Below are 14,733 nucleotides of genomic sequence, written 5' to 3' on the forward strand. Positions count from 1 at the left end.
TATTCAGGGAACTGAACAGGGGCATTTGCTGCATGCCCATGTTTTGTTTTAACTCTGATTTGGAACAGGGTTTAATAATAAAGTTTTTACAGCAAGAACAGATAATGCAAATCTCATTTTCTGTGGCCTTCAGTTTAGAGGAATGTCTTAAAGGGGAGATTAGGGCTTATTTGCATGCTGAATTTTAACAGTAAGATGTGCAAGATGTGTGTCTGTTTTTGTGTGAAGCAGCCAGTATGCATGTTATACATACATAGGGTATAAAACACATACACACTACCGTGTTTCCCCGAAAGTAAGACAGTGTCTTACTTTCTTTTTACCCCCAAAAGCCCCACTACGTCTTACTTTCGGGGTATGTCTTACATTGGAAAAAAATTGAAAGGGTCGCGTTCCCGAAGGCATCTCCCCAGAGTCCAGAAGGGCAGCCGCGGGACAGGAGCCTCGTGAGCCCTTTTCCAAGTTCAACCTCAGGGCTCCAAGCGGCGTGCACGCGTGGAGCCACAGACGCGTGTCGGGGAAGCGTGTGTCTGGAGGGGAGGAGCCGCTCTGCGCAGTTGGGCAGCCCCACCTGCCTGCCGGAAAGGAGGCGGGCGAAGGAGGGCGCAGCTCCGGCCGCTCGCCTCGGAGCTGGTCAGCCTCGCTGGCTGCTTGCAGCCGAGCCTCGGCAGGACTTGGTTGCTGGGACGAGCGCCTTCGCTGCAAGCCGCCGCCCACTCGGCTCGCTTCGGACCAGCGCCGTCCTTCGCTTTGCCAAGCCGGGGAAGAGGCGGTGGCGCCGCGGCGAGGCAAAGGCGAGGGGCGCGCGGGGAGCTTGGAAGCGACATCATCGGGCTCCCCCCCGGCAATACCCCCGTGTTTCCCCGAAAGTAAGACATATGTCTTACTTTCGGGGTACGGCTTATATTAGCCGACCCCCCTGAAACCCCCGATACATCTTACAATCGGAGGTGTCTTACTATCAGGGAAACAGGGTATATACTATATAATATGACAAATGTCTGCTTCTGCATAATGCTGTGGGATGGATTCCAGCAGCATTTACAGCAGGAAAAAAAAACTTTGAAAGAGTTGATGCATGTTGATATTTGCATAAGCCAATCTTACGTAGACCCAATTTTTATTTCATGAAAAATAGGAAAAGGAATTCCTCTTTCAATAAGCAAAGCGTAAAAGGTCCACTAATGGAGGTCACAAAAATAGTGAATGTGTATATTAACTGGATTTTATTTTGCAGATCACAGATGAGAGATTACAACTGACTGAGATCAGACCTAGTAGGTGGTACCAGTTTAGAGTGGCAGCCATAAATGTGCATGGAACAAGAGGTTTTACAGCTCCCAGCAAACACTTTCGCTCTTCAAAAGGTTTGTGTTAATGTTCTTCATTGCACAATTAACTTTGGATGAATCATATGTGATCAGCAGAAGGTTTAAACAAATAACACAAATAACTCTTAAGGATAAATCATTTTGTTTTTTGAAGCAACCACATAGATTTTAAGATTCCATTAATGCTTTGTGATGTAAGTTCTCTGAAAGACATTGCTCTCCTTTTACAGTATAAAACACATTAGCAGTAACAATTAAGGCTATTTACTTCAATGTGATACAATGAAACATGAAAATAAAATTTTGCTAGGTTGCACAATGCCTGCCTATTAACAATGGAATTGTTTAAGATTGAAGATTAGTGTTGCTGTCTTATTTTACCTGTTACCGATATTTTATTTACACATTTCCTTTCAATTATGCAGATTGTGGCAATATGATTTTCCTTTTTGAAGGTATATGTTCAGACTGAGCATTATATTTCAACAGTTCTAAAAAAATATTCTAGCAGATTTCCTTTCTTTTTTTCCTGAGATTTGGCTTTTATTGTTTTATCAATGTGTAAAAATAAAAATAGGAAATTAAGGGAAGGAGAAACAGAAGAGGGGCAGGGAAATTTGAGGTACAAGAAAGAGAAAAGAGTTGACTTCCAACTCTCTTTAGCACAGTACACAGTACACATTCCAGCCTCAACTTTCTACTTTTACACATTAGTATGTAACTAGCCATTTCTATAACAACAAATCTATCTAATTGGCAAAACCAAAGTCAAAGTTTCATTTTTTTCATTATATCCAAATAAAAAATACAGAATATACTTGTGTTCACTCAGCAACTTCTGCAGTTGGCTGACCAATTGTGGATTAACATCTGGGTAGATTCCACAACCGATCTCCCTCTCATTTTCATCATCACCAACGAAGTATATCTGGAGAAGTGAAGCTTGCTGCTGAGGCCATGCCATGATATTCCCTATCCTCTGGTAGACATGCCCCTGCACTTTGAATGTTGGCATAAAATTTCCCTCATTCACCTCTCTGGCTCCAAAAGACGTCATTTGGAAGTATCCATTGTACATTGTACGGATAGCAGAAAGAAAGTACTTCGCAATTATTTATTTATTTATTTATTTGGATTTGGATTTGGATTTGGATTTGGATTTGGATTTGGATTTGGATTCCACCCTCTGAGGATTCGGGGCGGCTCACAGCATATACAAAGACACAATAGTACAGTTAATCCAATTAATATACATAAAACGAAGCAGTGGAAATGATGTGCTGGTGCCTGCAGGCTGTTAGGGTCTGGATGGGTGTCAACAGCCTCAAACTCAACCCTGATAAGACAGAGAGGCTGTGGGTTTTGCCTCCCAAGGACAATTCCATCTGTCTGTCCATCACCCTGGGGGGGGGGAATTATTGACCTCCTCAGAGAGGATCCGCAACTTGGGCGTCCTCTTCAATCCACAGCTAACATTAGAGAACCATCTTTCAGCTGTGGCGAGGGGGGCGTTTGCCCAGGTTCACCTGGTGCAACAGTTGCGGCCCTACCTGCACCGAGAGTGACTGCTCACAGTCACTCACGCCCTTATCACCTCAAGGTTCGACTACTGTAACGCTTTCTACATGGGGCTACCTTTGAAAAGTGTTCAGAAACTTCAGATTGTGCAGAATGCAGCTGCGAGAGCAGTCGTGGGCTTTCCCAGATATGCCCATGTCACATCAACACTCCGCAGTCTGCATTGGTTGCTGATCAGTTTCCGGTCACAATTCAAAGTGTTGTTTATGACCTATAAAGCCCTTCATGGCATCGGACCAGAATACATGCGGGATCACCTTCTGCCACACGAATCCCACCAACCAATTTGATCCCACAGAGTTGGCCTTTTCCGGGTTGTTTGGCGGGACCCAGGGGAAGAGCCATCTCTGTGGCGGCCCCGACCCTCTGGAATCAACTCCCCCCCGGAAATTAGGATTTACCCCACCCTCCTTGCCTTTCGCAAACTCTTAAAAACCCACCTCTGCCCCCGGCATGGGGAAATTGATTCCCCCCGGCCATTTCGCTTTATGTATGGATTGTTTGGGGTGAATGACTGTTTTTATATTAAGGGTTTTTAACTGTTCTTTTTAATAATTGGATTTGTACTGTGCTTTGCTATTGTGAACCGCTCTGACTCTCTGGAGAGGGCGGCATACAAATCTAATAAATGAATGAATGAATGAATGAATGAATGAATGAATAAATGAATAAATAAATAAATAAATAAACAAATAAATAAACAAATAAATAAACAAATAAATAAAAATAACCTTTAAAAATTCTAACTTTAAAAACTTTCATTTCCATTCAATAAAATCATACTAAGAACATTTGTTGGTCAGGGGGAAGATCTGGTAACCCCAGGCCTGGCGACAAAGATGAGTTTTTAAACTCTTTCGAAAGGCAAGGAGGGTGGGGGTAGTGCAAATCTCTGGGGGGAGCTGACTCCAGAGGGCTTCCCCCCCCCCCCCCCCCACACAGAGAAAGCTCTTCCCCTAGATCCCACTGGCCGACATTGTTTGGTCGATGATATCCTAAGGAGACCAACTCTGTGGGACCTCACTGGTCACTGGGATTCGTGCGGCAGAAGGCGGTCTTGGAGATAGTCTGGTCCTATTCCATTTAGGGCTATGCCATTGGATGCTGATGGGTAAGAAGCCTGTGTAAGGGTTCCGGGTATGGAGGTGGACTTTACTACTGCTGTAGCACATCCTGGAACTTTTGTCCTGCAAGATCAACAACCTTGTCCCTAGAGTGATTAATCTGAGGTTCATATTTAAAACCAGACAAATACTTATTAGTCCAAGGCATTGATGTAATCTGTGTCTGATTAACATATGGATTATTAGATGTACAATGGTACCTCTACATATGAAATTCATTCATTCCGTGACCAGGTTCTTAAGTAGAAAAGTTTGTAAGAAGCAATTTTTCCCACAGGAATCAATGTAAAAGCAAATAATGCATTTGATTGGGGAAACCACAGGGAGGGTGGAGGCCCTGTTTCCTCCCAGGAGATTCCTAGAGAGGCCCCACAGAGGCTTCTCCCTGCCTTTTCTGGTTACAGTTTCAGAGGCTCAGGTTTATAAGTAGAAGATGGTTCTTAAGAAGAAGCAAAAAAAATCTTGAACACCAAGATTTTCTAGATAAGGTTCTTGTCTAGAAAAGTTTGTAAGTAGAGGCGTTCTTAGTAGAGGTACCACTGTATACTTCAGTACAGCCTGTGTACTGATTTGGGGCTGTTTGATGATACTTGTGTACAGCCTCCCTTACTTGTCTTTTTCTAATCACATCTGTAAATCTTTTTTTTTTGCGTCTTTTGCGTCTTTTCCCTTTTATGAATGGTCTCCCAAGGTGAAGAATGGTCTCCCAAGGTGAATAGGCCATGATAAATACCCCAGTCCAGATTAATACTGATAACATCTGCCAACCACATTTGTCTTTTTTTCCAAGTTAATAAAATTTACATGTATTTCTCTCCTGTGTAAAATTACCCAGTTAATTCAGAGAAGATTGTCTGACTGCAATTAAGTATACTATTATTTAATCCTATATATTTTTATTTGTAAATACATTTTATTTCATTGAATCGGACTTACTGTTAGGAACCTGTGTTCCTGTATCAGCTTGTATCTCCACCTTTAAGGAATTGCAATATTAATGCACTCAATATGATACTCAGACTATTTCCTAAATAAATATATTTGTAGGAATTTAATATACATTGCAGGTGCTTGTTGAAATTAAGGTGAATTTTTCAATACTGATGTTGCTTAGCAAAATTCTAAATATTGTTATAATAAAAAAACTTTAGGAGCTTTATTTTTATAAGATCAAAAGAATTTTAAAGATAAAATTGCATACATAGGCCTACATACAACTTGAGAGCTGGACTTAATCATACTGAATCTCAACAAAAATAAATATATGAAAAAATTGGTATTAATTGCTTTTTGTTTATTTATTTGAATAAATATATGGAATCTGACTCCTGTGAAGTTTGGCAGGCACAGCTACATGCTGAACATTGTATGTAATGCTACAATGACTCCTGCCAGATATAATTTGTATGGACTTCCTAAAGGCTAAGATTTCCTTTTCGCCACTGCATCTGGAAGGAGAGTCCAACATGGGTATTTAACCAATCCTATTGGTAGAGACTGAGTAAAAAATTAGCATAATAATAGGTACCGCCCCCTTGCAGTCCCCCATGAGCTCAGTTTTAAAAACTCAGTCCCAGAGTAGAGACATACTGAGTTTTACTTAAAGAAATTTGACTGTTGTTTACCAGTTTAATCTTGTTTCTTTTGTCTCCTTACAGATTTGATCAGCGTTGGAGGAAGGGGTCTCTGTCCTCCGCGGACAACACCCCCAACGATCTCCTTAGGGGCTGCTTCCCCCCGAGGGAACTGCCCCCAAGAGGAGCACCTCAGCCCGGAGTCCCTGGCCCCAGCGGTCAAACAAGGGCTGCGAGCCGAAGGTGGGGGGGTCCGCCCCCCCCCCCACTGGGAGGCTTGAGGAGGACAAATGCCCCCGGAGGGGTTTTCGAACAGCGCCGGAGCCCGGATCAGCTGTTAAGCGGCGAGAGGGAAAAGCCGCGGAGGCTACCGCCGCCGCCGCCAGAGCTAAAATCGCCGCGGCTGGCCTGGGAGAGGTCCATCGAGGACCGGACGACCGAGAACGGGCTGGGTGAGCCCGAATAGGCGGTGAAAGCGGGGGTAAGCACAAAAAGCCCGCGAAAACGCTGGGCAGCGCCATTTTGGAAAGACCCCCCCACGGAGCGCAAAGGCGCCAACCGGAAGGGCTTCCGGCAGCTGAGAGGCGCAAATTGGGCTTCAGCTCTACTGCGCAACCGCAAGGGCGAGACCAGCAGCAGCAGCCATTTTTACTATTAGTGACGAAGCTGCTGAGAGGCAATTTTCCGGGCAATTCATCTGATACAACCAACGGAGCTGTGAGTACAATGGATGATAAGCCCAGTGCCGAGAAAGCCAGCTCCCCAGTGGTGAGCAAGGAAAAGGCTAAGGGGAAGGATAAGGAGAGGTCAAAGCCCTCCCAGTCCCCTGCTTCGGTGGCCTCATTGAAAGAGGCAGAAAAGCGCATAAAAGCGCTGGAGAAGAAATTGGAGGCAGCATTACACCCCTCCCCCTCACCAGTACCATTGGCTCAGAGGCAGGCAACCACACCTGAACCTATGACTCCACAGTCAGCCTTTGGACACATGGGGCCCCTTCAAGAGGGTGACTGGTCCCCAGAAGGGCAGTTCATGACATTGCCACAGGCCCCATCTCCAGCATTGTCCTGGACTAGACCTGAACCTTCAGGGCCTCCAAGAAGGGGCGCCCAGGCACCTTTGGCTACGTTTACCCCTACAGAGGCTGGGCTGCGATCCCAGACTGGTTCATGGCAGCACATGCCTCCAGATCTACAGGAGATGTTCGCGAATGTCTATGCTCAAGGAGTGAATGCCGGGGCAGGTCAGCATGTGAACCGTCCACAGACTCAAGCAAGAAACCTTTGGCCAGTACCGCCCCCCTCGGGCTTGGGGTCTCTTTCAGAGGATCCAGATTTTGGCGAGGACAGTGACAAAGAGTACGAGTTCTCAGAGGATGAGAACACCCCAGAGCAGCAGCCAGTGGCTGGCCTGTTTAAACCTACACTGTTTCGGACCCTACTTTTCAAAGCAAAGCAGGTAATGGACCTGCAGGGAGCTGCCAAGACACCTGAAGCAGAGACCAGCAAGACATCAGCTTCCCTTTTAAGAGAACCCCAACCCGAGTCGGACCACATCCCAGCCTCGCACATTTTTGTTGAGGGAGTTAAAAAGCCCTGGCAGCACCCCGCAGCGGCCCAGGGGCCTTCGAATTTGGAGCGAAAGTTCTACACATTCGACGAGGAGGTGGAAAAACTTTTGGAGTTTCCCCCCATTGACCAGCCGGTAGTCACGCTGGTTTCTAGTGCCCTGGTACCGTCAGAGACGGGGGAAAGCTTGAAACCAGAGGACAGGAAGGCGGAAACCCTATTGCACAAGACCCACCAGATGGCGTGCTGGGGTTTCCGAGCGGCTGCCGCGGCCTCCTTCTTCAACAGGGCCTCTATCATGTGGCTCCAGGAACTGCAGTCACGCCTCGGCCCGGAGGAGGCCAGACTTCGCCAGGATATCAGTAAACTGCAGGCCGCAGCTGAGTTTTCCGCCGATGCCACCCTACACGCAGCTAAGTTTGCCAGTAGAGGCATGGCTACTACACTGTCGTCACGCCGACTGTTGTGGCTAAGAAATTGGCCAGCGGACTTGAAATCAAAATGGCGCCTGGCATCAGCCCCGCTACAGGGATCAATGCTCTTCGGCGACATTCTGGATAAAGTCCTCATTGAGGACAAGGACGAGAGGAAGGTCCTCCTTAAGTCCAATAGACGCCAGGACCGTCGCTTTACTCCCTACACTAGACGTCAGAACCCACGTTGGGATTCTTCTACCGGACAGGGACAGGTGCAGAGAGGTTTTCACCAGAACCAATATTCCCAACAATCATTCAGGAGTGATCGCGGATCCTATCAGGATTGTCCAAGAGGTTTCCAGCAGTCCAGGCGGCCCTTTCGGGAAGGCAACCAGAGGGGACATCGTCGTTCCAAATGACTCATCCAGGCTCCTACCATTAGGGGGGAAGCTGCAACACTTCAGCCCCTCCTGGCTACTCACTTCCTCGGACAAGTGGGTACTAGCCACCATATCGGAAGGACTTCGTCTGGAATTCATGGGACCTCCTCCTCATCGATTTGTAAGTTGCCCGAGGCTTCGGGACCTGCACAAGAGACAGCAGATCCGCAAGGAGATTGCCCATTTATTGGAAATACAAGCCATCGAACAGGTACCTCGGCAAGAAGTAGGCAAGGGATTTTATTCCAGGATCTTCCTGGTACCCAAGTCTTCAGGAGGATACCGGATGATACTGAATTTGAAACAACTCAATATCTACATCAAATACAGGAGATTCCACATGCACTCCTTACAGACTATTCTTCCCTCGATACGCTCCAGGGATCTGTTGACTTCAATAGATTTAAAGGAGGCCTACCTCCATGTGCCTGTGCACCCGACACACCGGGAATTTCTCAGGTTCTGTTCAGAAGGCGTCCATTACCAATACAGGGCAATGCCCTTCAGCCTTTCCTTGGCCCCACAGACTTTTACCAAGTTGCTGGACACCCTGACGGCCAACCTTCGGTCTCATTCCATCAGACTGATGGCCTACCTGGACGACATAATTATCTTGTCCAGGTCCCCCGGGCAGGCCAGAGAGGACCTAGCCAGAACAATACGGACATTAGAAGCACATGGCTTCACTATAAATGTGGGGAAAAAAGCCAGCTGTCTCCGGCAACCAGACTACAACACCTGGGTTCCATCATCGATACCTTATCAGGCAAGGTAACCCTTTCTCCCGAGAGACAGGAGAATATTCATCACCTGGTTTCCAACTTGGTCCGCCTCAGACGGGCCCACTGGCACTGTTGTCAAAAGTGCTGGGAACGTTGGTGTCGACCATAGGTATAGTTCCCTGGGCCAGGCACCATATAAGAGGCCTCCAGTGGTTTCTCTTACCAGCTCAGAGAGCCAAGGTCAGTCACTCACAAAGGACTATCAACTTACCAAAGAGAGTCAGAGAGTCGTTGAAGTGGTGGCTTACCGAAGCAATTCAGGAAGGCTCCCCCTTTCGCACTCAGGACCATCTCATTCTCACCACAGACGCCAGTTTATACGGATGGGGTGCCCACCTGGGACGACATATGGCCCAAGGACAATGGACGGTGGAGGAACTGGCTTCGGTCAATATAAACTTCTTAGAACTAAGGGCAGTGTTTCTAGCCCTACTGGCCTTTGCCCCCATAGTGGAGGGCAAACACATACTTATCTTAACAGACAATGTAGCGACCAGGGCCCACCTGAATCACCAAGGGGGCACAAGGTCACAACAACTTATGGAGGAAACTACGATGCTTTTCAACTGGGCCGAGACCCATTTAGCATCGCTGACCGCAGAACATATCGCAGGGATCAGCAATTCCACAGCGGATTGGCTCAGCAGGACTACCCTGGACCCGTCAGAGTGGCAACTCGATCCAGACCTGTTCTATCAGTTGACCCAGAGGTTCGGGGTTCCCCTAGTGGACCTATTTGCCAGCAGCCAGAACACCCAGCTCCCGCGGTTTTTCACACGCTTTCTGGACCCAAAGGCAGAAGGGACCAACGCTCTACTGTCACCTTGGCCCCCCGACCTCCTTTATGCCTTCCCTCCCGTGAATCTCATCCCGAGGGTGGTGGAGAAGATTCTTCAGGAGGAAGCGGAAGTGATCCTACTAGCACCGCACTGGCCACGTCGGCTGTGGTTCGTGGACTTGGTGGAGCTTTCAGTGTCACCCCCGTGGAGAATCCCGGATCAGATCATCTCGCTGAGCCAGGGGAATCTGCAACACCCAGATCCCCAATGGCTGCACTTGACAGGCTGGCACTTGAAAGGCATAAATTGAAGCAGTTGGACTTACCAGAGAAGGTCATAGATACCATGCAGGCTGCCAGGCGCCCATCGACTTCACGGATTTATCAGGCAACCTGGGCAGCATTTTGTAACTTTTGCAACAAAGATTTACGTGACCCTAGGGAAGCTTCTGTAATTACAGTTTTGGAATTTTTACAAGCAGGGGTGGAACATGGCCTAGCCCCTAATACCTTAAGAAGACAGGTAGCAGCCCTAGCCACCATGATTCAAACCCCAGAGTCTCGTTCATTGGCTCAGCATGCTTGAATTAGAGACTTTATTAAGGGAGCCACGAATAAACATTCCCCGCCTGTCAGGAGATTTCCATCCTGGGACCTCACGTGGGTACTTAAGGCCTTAACTAAACCTCCCTTTGAACCGTTGAGGTCTATACCAATTAGGTTACTTTCCATCAAGACAGCCTTCCTTGTGGCTATTACATCTGCACGCAGGGTGTCGGAGATATCGGCCCTATCTGTGAGACCTGACCTCTGTGTCTTTTACCCAGATAGGGTGGTCCTTCGGTTGGACCCCACCTTTGTGCCAAAAGTGAACACGGCGTTCCACAGGAAGCAGGAACTAATTCTCCCGGATTTCTGTACTCATGGGAGTCATCCGTCGGAGCTGCTGTGGCATAAGGTGGATGTCCGAAGGGCTCTAAAGATTTACATTAGAAGGACGGAGGAGTTCCGTAAGTCTGAAACTCTCTTTATTTCATTTTCTAAATATAGGAAGGGACTTGGACTATCGGCAAAATCCATTAGTCGTTGGATTAAGGACTGTATTTCGGAGGCCTACAGGGCCGGAGGACACACAGTTCCGGAAGGATTGACAGCGCACTCAACCAGGAGTGCGGCGACCTCAGCGGCTTGGTCGACTCAAGCATCAATAGAGGACATTTGTAGAGCTGCAACCTGGGCAGCCCCTACGACGTTTATTAGACATTACAAGTTGGACTCCTTTGCTTCAGCGGAAGCGGCCTTTGGCAGGAGGGTTCTTCAAAGAGTTTGTGTTTCTCCTAAGTCCCTAGCTAGACCTTCTCCCTCCCATGGGCTTTAAAGATCTTTGGTATATCCCATGTTGGACTCTCCTTCCCAGATGCAGTGGAGAAGACCCGTTGTACCTACCTGAACGGTCTTCTCGATGCACTGGAAGGAGAGTCCAAACCCACCCGGTAGTTGAAGTTCAGGGACGCCGGAGGTTGGGTTGGTTTATGAGTTATTGAATTGTTCAATAAAAGTTGATTATCCTCTTAAGTGCCTTTCGTTTTTAAAACTGAGCTCATGGGGGACTGCAAGGGGGCGGTACCTATTATTATGCTAATTTTTTACTCAGTCTCTACCAATAGGATTGGTTAAATACCCATGTTGGACTCTCCTTCCAGTGCATCGAGAAGACCGTTCAGATAGGTACAACGGGTCTTCTTTCTCATTCAAACTGCTTGGAAACTTCTCTTAACAATTGTTCTTTCAGATAAATCTTGGAGAATTAAGTGAATTACAGTCATGATTATGTTTTCATAAGGGAGCAAGAATTAGATTCCACATAATTAGCTTAAAATGTGTATGGCTGAAATGTATGATTGCTGGTGACATCAATCTGAACATAGAATCCAAGTGATTACAATCCAAGTGACTGTGTTTCCCCCCAAAATAAGACCTTATTTTATATATTTTTTGAACTCTGAAATAAGTGCTTGGCCTTATTGTCATGCACTCAAAAGCCAGACTGGGCTTATTATCAGGGAATGTCTTATTTTGGGGAAAACAAAGTAATAGGCAACCATAAGAGTATAGCAGGAGATAAACATGAGTATTTTGCCAACACAGATGAAAACCAGTATGTATTTATGCTTAGTAGGAATATTCCTCTACCTTTGTTGGTGAGAACATCTACTAGAAGAATTATACTCTGGAAACATTTCTGGCACTATGATGAGAAGCTTTTTAAAAACCAGATGAACATTTGCAGGAGACGCGGAGTAACGACACGGACACAAGAGCTAGATTTAAAACTGGGTCATTTTATTTTACATAAATTTGCATAATTTATTAATTAAATTAGCATAATTAGCATAATTAACTCTGACCCTAACAAGGACCCGCAGGGTCAAACAATTGCTTCCGGGGCGGAAAATGACGTAGAATAAACTTCCGGGGCAACTTATGGGCGTAGCTCCATGCTAATCCAGGTGAGGGACCCCTCCCTCACCTGAGACTTTGCCATGCACTTGCATGTGGGAGGTCCCGCCGGCTAACCCCTAGAAGGGGACTTAAATGGGCGGGACCCAAAGACAGGTTCCCCCCAACTGCTCAGGTCGCCAAAACCACAAGCTTGGAGAGAACCTGTCAATCATCCCCAAAGATGCCCAATGGAGAACACGCAGTTGCTAAACCACCACCCAGTTTTCCGCCCCTAACCTGCCACGGAGCGGGGGTCAGATCTCTATCTTGGCCCCCCAACTCCCCCCTCTAACTGCACCAGCTCGCGCAGTGACCGCTGCAGGTCCTGTAAGAAGATGGTGTTCCCCGTTCTGACAGGTGAACACCGTCAGCCCAGTAAAGCCACGGCTGATCTATGGTGAGGTGGGGATGGGCCACTACAACCCCACCTAGTCCCCTGACTACCTTACCCAGGGCCTTATTACCTCTCCGTCTAACCTGGTGAATGGCCCTAAGGGAAATGGCGACCCTCCAAATGATCCTCGGGAGTATCTCTGACCACACCACTTGCGTGGATGGCCACACAGCGCGAAGCCTCCGTAGGTCCTCGCGAGCCTGGCAGATCAAGGGTAGACCTCCAAGCAGGCATAGGTCATTGCCACCTAAGTGCAAGACCAGCCATCTGGGCGCAGCAATGGGATGCCGCCCTCCCAGTACTACCTGGGCGCGGCAATGGGATGCCGCCCTCCCAGTACACCTGGGCGCAGCAATGAGATGCCGCCCTCCCAGTACCACCTGGGCGCAGCAATGAGATGCCGCCCTCCCAGTACCAACTGGGCGCAGCAAAGGGATGCCACCCTCCCAGTACCACCTGGGCGCAGCAATGAGATGCCGCCCTCCCAGTACAAACTGGGTGCAGCAATTGGATGCCGTCCTCCCAGTACCACCTGGGCGCAGCAATGAGATGCCGCCCTCCCAGTACCAACTGGGCACAGCAATGGGATGCCGCCCTCCCAGCACCACCTGGGTGCAGCAACAAGCTACTGCCCTCCCAGCACCACCTGGGCGCAGCAACGATATGCCGCCCTCCCAGCACCATCTGGGCGCAGCAATGGGATGCCGCCCTCCCAGCACCAACTGGGCGCAGCAATGGGATGCCGCCCTCCCAGCACTACCTGGGCGCAGCAATGGGATGCCGCCTTCCTAGCAATAGCGGTGGAAAACCTTTCCCCACCGCACGCCTCTTCTCCCCAGCCAGACGACGTTGACCCATCCTCCTAAAGACAGTTGGGTCCCCCCAGCGGTTCAAGCTGCTGAGCGGCCGGCCCAGGATCAGTACAGTGACCGCAAAGCAACCCGTCGGTGTCATACAGGCGGGACCCACTAGAAGAGGGCCAAGAGAGGTAACCTAGCCTAAGACCTTACCCCAGACCCTCAGCCGGCCGTTCGTACCCTAAACAGGCAGCTGACCACCAGCGGCCGATTTCCCGAATCCTCCGTATCGAGAAACCCCTAATCGCCACCCCAGCGACGGCGCCGATACGGAACAAGCGTTCCCTAGCCGGCGGGATCAATACCTAGCCCGGCCAGAACCCTGAACACTAAAACCCAACTAACCTGAATCAGCTAACTGGAAGGCATGGAGCAACCTGTCAGCTTGCGATGAGGCCATAGCCCCACTGACCCAAAGGGCCCCAAAAAACATGACACAAGTCGCTGCCCTAAAAAGACGGGCCTCGTACAGAGAGGCACACAGACTGTCCAAAGCTGGATTAATAAGCGACAGCTGCTTCACCGTCAGGGCCTGACGAGCATCAGAAGGGGTCCCCAGTCTCTCCCTCGCCCAGCATCCAACATCTTCCGAATGCGGAAGTCACCAGAAAAGTCCCTAAACCCCCCCGCCTTGGACAGAAAGGCGAGGCTGGCTATTTTGGACCTAATTGTCCTAACCGAAAGGCCACGCTGCCTAAGCTGGACACAAAATTCGGCCAGGTGTTCCACTGGGGCAGGCCAACTATGGGGGTAGCCTCTATTCTGCCTGAAATCCCCAAACTCCTTACCTGCATGCTGGTAAGCCCTCAGGGTGCCTGGTGCCACTGAGAGGGCCATAGCCATGCAGGCCTCTTCTCTCCACTGCTAGGGAGCCCTCCCAGGCTCCAAAGGTGGTTGGGAAAAGCTTCTGGTGACGCTCGGGCCCACGGGGCCAGGGTCCGAAACCTGGACAACTGACCACGGGACAAGGCGTCAGCAATCCCGTTATCTAATCCGGGGACATGTCTAGCCAAAAACAAGGCGTTTAGGGACAAAGACCTCTGCACAAAATGGCAGACAAGCCGCATGACCCTGTCACTCTTGGAGGACAGGGCGTTCACAACATGGACAACCGCTAGGTTTTCACACCAAAAATGCACAGTTTTGTCCCTAAACTGCTCCCCCCAAAGCTCTAAGGCCACTACCAAGGGGAAGAGCTCCAAAAAGGTCAAGTCCTTAACCAGGGGGGAGGCCCTCCATTCCGGAGGCCAAGCAGACCAGCACCACTGGTCACCTAACACAACCCCGAAGCCACAAGTCCCTGCAGCATCTGAACACAACTGCAACTCAGCTTCCAAAAGAAGCTCGTGCCTCCAAAAAGACAACCCATTAAACCGTTCTAAGAACTCCCGC

General features: G+C 48.8%; 1 protein-coding gene across 2 annotated transcripts in view; it reads left to right on the forward strand.

Moving 5' to 3' along the window:
* The window catches only part of ANOS1 (anosmin 1), a 121,235-nt gene that overhangs the window by 72,747 nt on the left and 33,755 nt on the right, over positions 1–14,733 (forward strand). For both annotated transcript variants that reach the window (XR_011559039.1, XM_070750850.1), the window contains exon 6: positions 1,238–1,367. Coding sequence is in view for 1 of the 2 variants with exons in the window: in XM_070750850.1 (XP_070606951.1) it covers positions 1,238–1,367 (130 nt within the window). In the remaining variant the exon portion in view is untranslated. The remainder of the gene's footprint in view (positions 1–1,237; positions 1,368–14,733) is intronic.

The sequence above is a fragment of the Erythrolamprus reginae genome, chromosome 4 (assembly GCF_031021105.1).
Source record: "Erythrolamprus reginae isolate rEryReg1 chromosome 4, rEryReg1.hap1, whole genome shotgun sequence".
In the NCBI taxonomy this organism is placed as follows: Eukaryota; Metazoa; Chordata; class Lepidosauria; order Squamata; family Dipsadidae; genus Erythrolamprus; species Erythrolamprus reginae.